Source organism: Vicia villosa, linkage group LG3 (assembly GCF_029867415.1).
Source record: "Vicia villosa cultivar HV-30 ecotype Madison, WI linkage group LG3, Vvil1.0, whole genome shotgun sequence".
In the NCBI taxonomy this organism is placed as follows: domain Eukaryota; kingdom Viridiplantae; phylum Streptophyta; class Magnoliopsida; order Fabales; family Fabaceae; genus Vicia; species Vicia villosa.
The window spans coordinates 80328530-80339785 of record NC_081182.1 but is presented as its reverse complement, the minus strand read 5'-3'; the positions used below and the strand labels follow the sequence as shown (position 1 = coordinate 80339785).

The window sequence follows — 11256 nt, the reverse complement described above, 5'->3', positions numbered from 1 at the left end:
AATATAATGACTAAAGCATCACCAAGAGGGAAGTTTGAAACTTGTTGTGATATAACCGGTTTGGCGATTTCCTCCACAAAGTTGCGAGAGGGAGATTTGTTAGGTTTAGTATATCTTTTAATGTGGAGAAAGACACAAATATGTTAGCTCATTCATCTCACTTATTTATGTGGAAATGGTCAATTTAGGGTTATGAGAGATAGAGAGAAAAGAAAACTTCAAAAGAGAGAAAATAGGAGAAAATTCTATTCTCGTTTTTCTGCAACCAGACTCACTAATTCAGCGATTCCGGATTTGTGAACTGTCAGATCATGATCAAATTTGGAGGGCAAGTTTGCAACACCTGTATCTATCTTCTGACCTTTTTGATCTTCAAAATGAAGTCTGAGCTGAGAGATACCTATTTCGCAGTGAAGCTGCAGATTTGAGTAATTTTTTAACTTCTTGATTCTTATTTGTAAGCTAGTTTGCTTTGTGATTTTGTGGTTATTAGCATTAATTCGCGAGTCACTTTAAGAATCTCATGTATCCAAGAGCTATTTATTTAGTTTAGACGAGTCGTGATTTTTATTCTCATATTAAGAGGTTTTTCATATGAAAATATCGTTGTTCTCCTATACTTCTATTTATTCTATTTATTGATCATTATAAGTTTTTTTAAGTTTGAAAAAAAATTTATCCATTACATATTAGTATGTTATTGTGTATCAATTTCTCATCATAGTCGGTCCTGGCCGTCCAAGGTTAATGGTGTCAACCTGCGATGAGTGAAATTTTCTTATGCTACTCTTGCTTTTCCTTCTTCTAAACAACAATAATGATAGCTATCCAAGGCTTTCTGCTTCCTAATTTCTGTAAAATGTGGTGTCAGTGAGATGTTGTGTCTATAAACTAAGACAAATCCTAGTGGTACATATGTAGTGTATATAATAACCATAATGCATTATATGCCTAAACGGCTGACACGAGGAAAGGGAGGATTGTACCGAAAACTCTATAAAGAAAGAAAAATATTTGAAAAGGGAAAGTAGCAACTTCTTTCCAAGCATGTTCTAAAGCCTTGAGTTTATCATCACGTTTGTTACAAGTTTGTGTATATGCATGCATTTATATGAATTCGTCCTATAGGTTTTAGTCTTGGTTCGTACACAAGCACTTATGAAGTTATGAGTAATTCCTCCATTATGAGTCCATGAATAGACAATCAGACTTGGTGGGGTTTTATTAGTTTATTTAGGAACGTACAAACATTTGCTTGATAAAGGAGATAAAATTAATTAATAATGGCTTGCTGTAATGCCAAGTGTTTTACAAAGGTACTCCCTTTTTAATAATCATAGATAATTTACTCAACACTCGTAAAATAATTTGGCACATGTACTTTACAACATATAAGATAGTATTTTTAACTAGGCAAATATTTTTTATTAAATGAATGTTAATTTTTATTAGTGCACGTCCGAATCATTTGTTTGAATAATAATATATAAAGTGATAAATTAAAAAATTTATTTCAAATTTTATTAGTCTGAGAATTTGAACAATAATATATAAAGTTGTTTGAATAATAATATATAAAGTAATCAGGTTATAAATTATCGAAATATTGGTCATTTTGATGAAGGTGATAGATTCGACTCGCCTATCAGTTGTTTTTGGACTTAGTATATTCTTGAGTCAAAAGATTAGATGACATGGAGATCCACTAAGCTTGGTTTGAAATAATCTCAGGAATAGATCCACGAGATTAAGATAGAGATATCTCAAGAACAAATCCATAAGAATAGGATCACTCTCTTTCCAAAATATGTTCAAAATCTTGAAAAGGTTTATAGTGATTTAGCTTATTCGACATGGACAGTTAGAAGATTTAAAGATGTTTTCGACAAAAGCAGTTAAGAGATTTAAGAGTAGTTGTCGACCTGGGTAGCAATTTAGAGGCAATTCAAAAATCAAGGACACGTGGAAGCAAATCAGAGACAGAAGCTCACATAAAAGAATATGTGTTGAGTTCTACAGTAGTAACCGTTATCGATGATTATTAATGAATAGAGTATATAAGTTGGTTTTAGTTATGTATTAAAGATTCGAAAATTTTATTAGTAATTTCTATAAAATTTGAATATCCAAGTCACAGAGGGAAAAGAGATTGTGAGAAAACATATATTAATTTGCGTCTTTTTTTAATTCTTTAATCCAATCACTTTATTTTATTTTACTTTATTTGTTTTTTTTTTACTTTCTTATTTTGGTTGTTTATGTTTTGAATGTACCATCTAAATTTATGTATTTTGTTTTTCATATTAAGACCATATATTTATTTTTGTTGTTTATGTTTTGAATTTTATTTAGATATGATATTATTTGGTGAAATGATATTAAATTTATTAAATAATTCTTATTTTTTACAATAATATTCAACATTTTCAATTAATAAAAGAAATAAATTTAAAAATATTGATGTATTTTATTCTTACAATATAGTGTCATGCTCTTATCAACAAAAAAAAAACATTACTCATACATATTTATTAATTTTAATTTTATTTATTTATTTTATTTTATTTTTTATTAAAGATAGTCAATTTTGTTTTTTGTCTTGCCTCTTAATATTTAATTAAATTAATACAAATATTTATATAGCTTTCTTTTTAAAGTGTAGTGTAATATTCTTATCAACTTATGATAAAAATATGATTCTTTCTCATTCATGAGATTTTTAACAAATTTATTACTTTCATTTTAGTTTAACATTTTTATTCTTTATTTATTTTATTAGAAATACTCAATTCTATTTTTATATATATTTTAAATTATTTACTTAAATTATATTACTTATCAATAATAATTTAGTAAAATTTACCCGATGCACGGGCAAACGTGTGTGTGTATATATATATATATATATATATATATATATATATATATATATATATATATATATATATATATATATATATATATATATAAGGGACGTATTAAATGAAAACTTTGATTATAATGAGAACTGAGAACTTTTAATAATAACCATTGAATTTAAATTAATGGATCAGATTTACCCTTACCTCATATTTTAAAATATTTAATTAATATTTAAGTGAACAAGATATTTATGTACTTTGTATTTAAAATATGAGGTAAATCTGAGCCATTAATTCAAATCTAATGGTTATTATTAAAAGTTCTCAGTTCTCATTATAGCCAAAGTTCTCATATATATATATATATATATATATATATATATATATATATATATATATATATATATATATATATATATATATATATATATATATATATATCAATTATTTATCAATACATGGTCTTGGTTGATTTAGTGATCATAATAAGACTAATAAATTATTTATTCATATTATTTATCATTTAATTATTTAATTGATATGAGGCAAAATATGAGTGGACGTTTCATGGTTCAATTTAAGAAAAAGGGAAATTTATTGGGACATCACTTATATAAGTTAGTCTATAATACATTATTATAATTTACTTTTTTTTTCTCTATCTAAAAAGTATTGAGAGACTTTTTTCTATGGATCTGGGTATTCATTGTTTCTCTTTGTTCGATCCTTGATATATCGATATGTCGTAGATCCTAAACTTATATGCATATTCATATATATAATTATTTGCGTATAATCATCGTATTGAACATGCTTGTTAATTAATCACCAATTTAAAATATTTTTATATGTTATATGCTAGTAATCGGCAACTAGGTGGAGTCTTTCAATCAATAATGGTTAGTTTTTGAAAGTTTTATCAGTTGTAACAAGTTTCATGAAGTTTCTGTTGTCTGTTAAGCTAGATAACTTTCTGGTAAATGTTTGTTAGATGTGCAGGACTATAAAGGAAGAAGAGAGCTCAAGTATGAAAAAAAATGGTTGTAAAATGCGTACAGACACCCAGACATATATGTCAGGCTACTAGGCCTAAAAATGCCATTGCCCATACGCATATGAGGCGTTCAAAGATATTCTGCAGGAGGCCATACGCATATTCAAAGCACCACACTCGTATGGCAAGTCTAAAGGAAAAAATGTCTCTGGTTCGACACATATGAAGGCGTCCAGATACATCTAGCAAAGGATTTTATTAATGTTATTAATGTGGATTATGGATTTTATTTACGTTATGAGTAGCTCAACCTTGAAATGATAGGGATGAGTCACTATTCTTGATGGAGTTTAATTTTCTAAATTGTTGTAATGACTTATATTTTATTTTCTACATAATTTATTTCTTTGCGCGCTTAATGATTTCTCTCTCTAACAATTTAAGAATGATTTAGGGTTCCCTGTTATGAAGGATATTTTATAGTAACGCTTGGTTGAAGTATTTAATATTAGATATCACCTAGGACTAAGAATACCGTATAGAAACTAATATGTTCTTCATAATTACATGCTTGAATTCATCTATAATTATCTATGAACATATGAGTTAATTGGAATATTTAAAGGTTTACTCACCGAGGACTTAGGAATAAACTTCCTTAAAAAACAGTAATCTATAGAGATAAAATAAGTTGTTACAAGGTCAATTTAAAAAATCAAGCTTTTGTTTCTAGCATGTTTTTCCCATATTATTTTCTATTATATTAAATTTGCTCTAATTTTACTCTCTTGCAACCAAACAAACTCAAAACCTCCGAATACTTTTTTTATTAACTAAAATCAAAATTGAACTCTAAAATATAACGCAGTCCTCGAAATTAATATTCCTAGATTTTTCGATATTACTATATTGACAGATTAGTAGACTTGCAAATTTACTGATCACTTGCACTCACTAAAATTACAATACATAAAAACCCCTTGTGTTGTAGGGATGTTAGAGGTTTTTATTGGATTGTTATGGTGTTATAACAAGTTTACACAGAGATGGTGAGAAGCTCTATACACTAGTGTTTTCAGAGTGAATTAAGTGTCCTCTTCAACCTTTAGGCTGAGATATCTATATTAATCTCTTGGGCTTGGACCTTAGGCTCCAAAAAAGAAGTAACATCACTCTCAAAGGAGCGTGGGAAATGAATAGTTATTTTTCTATTTTATACTGGAGAACGTATCTTTCCCCTTTTGACTATCCTTCTGACACCGTTATGAACAAAGACACATCAACTCTCTCATTTCCATAAACTTGCGAGTATTATAATAAAAGGGAAGATGCTCAAGTAAACGGGAACCGGCAGAGACGATATGTTATATCACATATCCTTATAGAACCAACTGTCTCTTATGACTCTTATGAGTCTTTTACAAATATACCACTATAATGCTTATATAAATAATTATTAAGTTAAATTCTATAAGAAATCACATAAATTTGTAATATATATATATATATATATATATATATATATATATATATATATATATATTTAAATTGTTGTTTATAAGATTAAAAATATCTTTTCATTTAAATATTTTTTGAAATTTTAAATTCAAAAAAGCCTTAACAAAAAAAAAACCATTCTTAAAATAGTTCTAAATATGAATCTATTCAAACTAATTTTTCTTATGAAACATTTTTAAAAAAATCATTTTAAACAAAAATATATAATACTACAAAAATTATTTTTATAAAAACTCCTTTATATTTAAAAATTGATTTTTAAGGATAAATTTTCTAAAACTAAAATTAAATTTTAAATTTTATATCACAAGTATCTATATTTTATAATTTGAATAATATTAGCAATATTTATATTCTTATTCTATATCAGATTACTAGAACCTATTTTCATTTAAGCTAAGATTAAAGTTTAAATTTTTATTCAATTTTAAAAAATTTTAAAATAAGAATTATATATGGTAAAAAATACTATGGGAAGTATTCACACTAAATAACAAAAATAAATATCAATTTCCTACAATTGCAATCGGTAGGAGATAGGAACCACTTGATGTCAGAATTGATCTCCGAAATAGAGATGACGGTCCAATGGACCAAATATTGATGGTAAAAAACCCAAAAAAAAGAATTTTGATATCAATTATAAAAAGTTTACAATAAAAATGTCTAAACAAAATATTTTAATCGTATAGTCTATTAATCTCTTTAATATCTTTTTAACTCTAATCTCTTTGTTTGTTGGGTTAGATCCTTGATAAAAAAAAAATGTCATCATGCTAAGTAAATAGTTTTCAAAGAACATTCTTTGTAAATAAATTATTGATGCTTTTGCAACTAATAATATATAGAAAAAACAATAAGTTGAATTCAAAAGCTGTAGTTGTTTCCTGCAATGTTTCCGCTGGGTACAACAAATATGTTCTAAAAACAGATACCAAGTAAAAATGAAGTAATTCAGATGCATCACAAGTTCAAGATTGCAGAGTACAAGGAGTTGATGAACCATCATAAGTTGCACCAAGCAATAAGTATGAAAATGCAGAATGAAGACTGTAAATGTAACAAAGGAAATAATTAAAACATGTTTTGCTTAGGCCTTATATCTCTTCCTAGTTTTACCACTCTACCCTTTTGTAGAGACAGAGACTCATCAGAGCCAACACACAACATTGATTTCTTTATGGTCATTTGTGTATAGAAGATCAAAATCAATCTAAAAGTGACATATTTACATAACTTTGATAGCAAAATCTAGCAGTTCAAACCCCAGTCATAAGGTTGATATGTCACCTTCAACTCAGAAGAAGCAAGCAAGTCCAATAACACTTCTGAGTCAGCTGGATCTAAATAGTTCGACACATGCTTGATCACCTCAACCTCGTTCTTGCCAAAATCTATACTATACCTGAAAATGAACAACGGGAAAAAATTAAAAGCTTTTGAATCGTTCAACTAAGCATATAATTTGAAAGGTTTGCTTACTCGCTATGTGAGCCAGAATGTGTTGGTGTATAAGATATATTCAATGAGTTGCTTATTGTTTAATTTGCGAAAAAGAAAATGTATAAATATATTCAGAATCATCTATTAAAAAAGACTTACCATTTAAGGATCTTACTAGCATATGCAGTTTTTGCAGTCAAATCAATTAGAAGACCTACACTTCTCATGAAGTTGCGAGCTGCATCCAATAATTCTTCGTCAATTTTTCCAGGAGAATAGCACCGAAGTGCAGGCCCAGATCGGGTGCCACATACCAAAGCAAAATGAATCAGAGGCTCAGGGTAAGGGAGTGCTACCTGACAAACAAATAAATCAAGATGACTCATGAGCATCAAAGTCAGCAGTATGGCATACTAAGGAATTTCATGGTAAAAGTGTGTAAAACAAGAAAAATTTTGGGAAATGCTGCCAAATTAATTTCTGGTATGCACTTGTGAAGGGACTCATTAACCCAACAAGATAGGACAATTGCTTGCAGTAACTCATATGGATGGTGACCATCGCGGAGAGAGCGAAAAACCGCCATTGATATCCGCCACGGTTGATATTTGACAGCACCGCAGTACCCTAATACTATAAGCATACCTTTGAGCGATTGTCTTTTGCACCGAATGGCTTCTTAAGGTTATATGGAGGCCGCAGGTTTCCCCTCAATATGCCATTTTGAATAGCTGAAAGTGAGTAGGTGGAGCCACCTATAACATATTTGAACTCTCCAAATATTTTCCTTCTTTCTAGTGCTCCATCTGGTTGACCCAATATTAAGATTGCATGGATGGCCATCATATTATAAAGATTAATAAAGAAAGCAAGTTTCTCTTCTCTAGATAAATCCCATATTTCCACTCTTTGGAGCTCTTCTACTATTCTCAGATACCTAAAATGATAAGAGCACGAATAATATGTGAAACTCTGAAATGACTGAATGAATTATCATAAGATTGCAAGGCATGTCAAGGTTCTAAATTCAAAAGCACAGCAAAAGAAATAAAATGATACAGACACCTTGCGAACTCCTCACTTCCATGCAAACTTGTATAATCAACACGAGACCCATCTTCAAAAGCATAGGCTTCAAACATTGCAGAGGCCAGAACTCTCAGCCTTGATGCAATTTCTGCTATAGGCTTCGGTTTGAAGGTAATAATGCCCCTAGGAATGTTGTGACATTGTGAGACCACAGTTGGATCATCATCCAAAAACCGATACACGTGATTACCATCCTCAAACAGATTCTCGCTAAAACAAAACAAAAATCAATAAAACATCAGGAAGGATTATTAACTCTGTAACAACAAAACAAACTACAACATGTAGAGTATTTGGACTCACTCAAGAACATGTCGAAAAAACAGTTTGCTGGCAAGCTTCCGAGCAAATTCAACAGCCTAAATACCACCAGACAATAATTAGAACGAAAACAATGTCCTTGTGAAGCTAAAAATTGTACTAAATGAATCTATGGGATATTTAGCTTATGTTTTGTTAGATAATGTCATTGAAAGTATAGCAAGACATAATTTTATGCAATACATGGTTATATATGATATGATGAGGATTCACTAATGAGGTTTTTAGGAACAATATACCGCAGTTGAGAGTTTGAGACAAGCTTACCTCTGGCGTTTCCAAATATTGATCTTCTGATAAGAAGTATAAAGCATCTGAACCCAAAAAACAGTTGGTGAACCTGCGCATTTTGTACAACCTGTCCTTCACAGCAATAGATTCTTTCATTTTGCGTACAATAAGAGCCAATTCATCAACTGCCCCGCTGCTGGAATTATCATCCTCTCCAGAAAAAGGTGGTGAAGGCGTTTCAAACAATGGCGCTTCAGTAATAAGATAGTCAATCTTCTCATCAAGCCTTCCAGATTCATCTAAGTTTTTTAGCTCACTCAAGCCTCCAATAAGTATTTCATTGAAAAACACCTTAGGAACTGAGGTAGATCCTGAAATCTTTTCCAGCTCCGTCTTTCTACTAGGGTATACATCTATATTGATTTCCACAAACCTAAGCCTTTTTGTACGTAAAAATAGCCTAAATATTTTAGATTCTTGGCACCCCAGTTTTGTGTATAGAATAATCCTTCCTTTCATGGCTATTGGCGGTACAGTATAATCCACACCAACATCAGATGACTTCTTAATATAATTCAAGGGATTCCAGGCAGATTTCTCCACCGACTTCTGAGAAACCAATTTAGGTTCGTTAACTTCTGAGGTATCTGAAACTTCCTTGCTTTCATCATCAAAATTACCCACAGAAGCATCATCACTTTTTCCAGAAAGGCGGCGCAGCATAGTGGAGACAGCCACTGCACTTTTCTCCCTGACAAAATTTTTAAGAGCTACCGCCTTCTCAACCACACCTGGACCGTCCTGATCTCCTTCCAACTTACGAGTAGATGTGCTCCGGTTGACTTCCATCCCTGGAACCTCAGTTCCATCAAATACAGGGTCCAAAACACTGTCCTCACTTGGAATCTCATCCGCCTTCTGATTCACATGTGCGGATTCAATGTCTCCATTGTCATCCTTCTCTTTCGCCAAATCATTCCCTCCTGAGTTATCATCTAGATTTGTTTCTTCAATTTTAGCCTCGGAATCTTTATTCGTCTCCACCTTATCATCACCAGAATACTCTTTCCCATCATTATTGATCGCATCCGATATATCATCCTGTTTATTATCTAACTCAGAGCCATCATGACCAGAATTCGGAGCTTTCGCCACTTTATCCTGATCTTCAATCTGAATTGCAGAAGTATCTGCTTGCAGCTTCTCAACCGCTTCAGAACTAGCTTCCTTTTTCTCCAACAAATGCCGATCTTCCATGGTGAAAATCGATCTCTGCAAGCAATTAAACAACAAAACAACAGTGTAAACAAAATCTCCTTATCTGTAACTACTTTTCTTTCCTTATTTCAATTAAATAATCAGTGTTGTTAATCATGGATTGCACAAATACCGATTTGTTCAAACTACGCTACACTATCAATATAAAAATCCTCTATAACATTGATGATTCATGTATTATTCCCAAAAATTCCAATATAAAATTGGTAACAGAATGATCTAATACTACCAAATGCAAATCATACACTCTTAAATTAATGAATTATTACAAAAACAGATATAGGCAAATAGGAACATTTTCAAATCTGGATACAACAACAACAATAACAACAATATGCAAATATATAAAAATAAAGTTGAAAATCTGTATCGAAATTACCTTGTTCCCGATCTATAATCCGTATGTATCAGAAAAGAGATCAAAATGAAATAAATAAAAACTTCCCTAATTAAACGGTTTCGAGAGTATAGTTGATTATATAGAAGAAGGAAACGAAAGAATAACTTACTTGTTTATGGAAGGAATCGTTAAGAAAAAAGAGAAGTAACTTACTTGTTTATGCGATGAGAGAGGGGTAAAGAAATGAAGAAGAAGTGAATATTTTATGCGTTATTATTGTTGACTTTGAAGAGTCCAAATGTTGAAAGAAGAAACGGCAAGTATTATTCAGTCAGACAAAGGGAGAGAGAAGCGGGAAGTCCTTGCTTGCTTTCGGGCGGCTGTATCCAAAATGTATTAATGTGAAAAAAATTCATTAACATTTTACTATGATACTGATAAATATATATTTTTAAATTAATTAAATATTTATTGTTTTCAAAATATTTTATATTAAAAGTAACTTTACTCAACTTTTTTATGTAATGTCTTTTTAATGTGCCTTGCCAAGTTTTCCCCTTCTATAAGTATGTTTCTCTTTGGTTAGAATATTATAAACTTTTTTGTTGTTTGCTGTCAATTTGAATAACAACACGAGTGTAACCTGATTCTTTTGCCATTTTGACACCTTTTCAAATCCCACATAATTCTTCAATCATGATTGTGCACTTGTCTAAGGGTTTTGCAAACCCTTTTAAAAAGCACCCTCATTATTTAGAATGATATTTCTGCACCCCGTTTTGCCACTTGTCTGAACAATTCCATCTGTATTCAGAGAGCAACAACGTGCATCAGGTTTAATCCTTCGAACCTGTCTCACTACTTTGGCTTAGTTCGAGAGTTTGGTTGTCATAGCAATGCTTCTGTTGTGGTGGTGTACTTGTGACAAAGTATCAACAGTAATGTTGTAAGGCATTACATAGTCAGCATCATGATTCGTTTTATTACGCCAGTACCAAATTGTGTGGTATCTTGTAGCCCATATTGATTGTTAGTCTTGACCTTCGTGTTACTCAAGCTTTGAGTCGTGTTTGTGTCCATCCAACAGAGTATGAGAGAAGAACTTGTTTCTCGCAATGTTTTTTAATAACCTCATCTAAATGTGTTTCACAATATTGCAATCCCTCAAGGCATGGAGAAGT

At 30.7% G+C, this 11256-nt stretch overlaps 1 protein-coding gene across 3 annotated transcripts; it reads right to left on the bottom strand.

The window, feature by feature from the left end:
* Positions 1–6312: 6312 nt before the first annotated feature.
* Positions 6313–10457, bottom strand: LOC131662027 (uncharacterized). Of its 3 annotated transcripts, none has more exons than XM_058931706.1 (7): positions 10245–10457; positions 8494–9729; positions 8209–8264; positions 7882–8115; positions 7462–7753; positions 6976–7172; positions 6313–6778 (listed from the first exon to the last, which is right to left on the bottom strand). In XM_058931706.1, the coding sequence occupies exons 2-7, from the start codon at positions 9712–9714 to the stop codon at positions 6625–6627; spliced, it is 2154 nt and encodes a 717-aa protein (XP_058787689.1). In that variant the 5' UTR covers positions 9715–9729; positions 10245–10457; the 3' UTR covers positions 6313–6624. The 3 variants fall into 3 exon arrangements, with proteins under 3 accessions (XP_058787689.1, XP_058787688.1, XP_058787690.1); XM_058931705.1 differs by having other exon boundaries at positions 10289–10457; XM_058931707.1 differs by lacking the exon at positions 10245–10457 and adding an exon at positions 10115–10218.
* Between the last annotated feature and the right edge of the window lie 799 nt (positions 10458–11256).

Excerpts from the sequence above, each read along its gene's own strand:
- LOC131662027 (XM_058931706.1), bottom strand. The coding sequence starts at position 9,714 with ATGGAAGATCGGCATTTGTTGGAGAAAAAGGAAGCTAGTTCTGAAGCG. Across the intron at positions 8,265-8,493 it reads AATATTTGGAAACGCCAGAG|GCTGTTGAATTTGCTCGGAA; the intron begins GTAAGCTTGTCT and ends GGTGGTATTTAG. Across the intron at positions 6,779-6,975 it reads GCTAGTAAGATCCTTAAATG|GTATAGTATAGATTTTGGCA; the intron begins GTAAGTCTTTTT and ends GTTCATTTTCAG.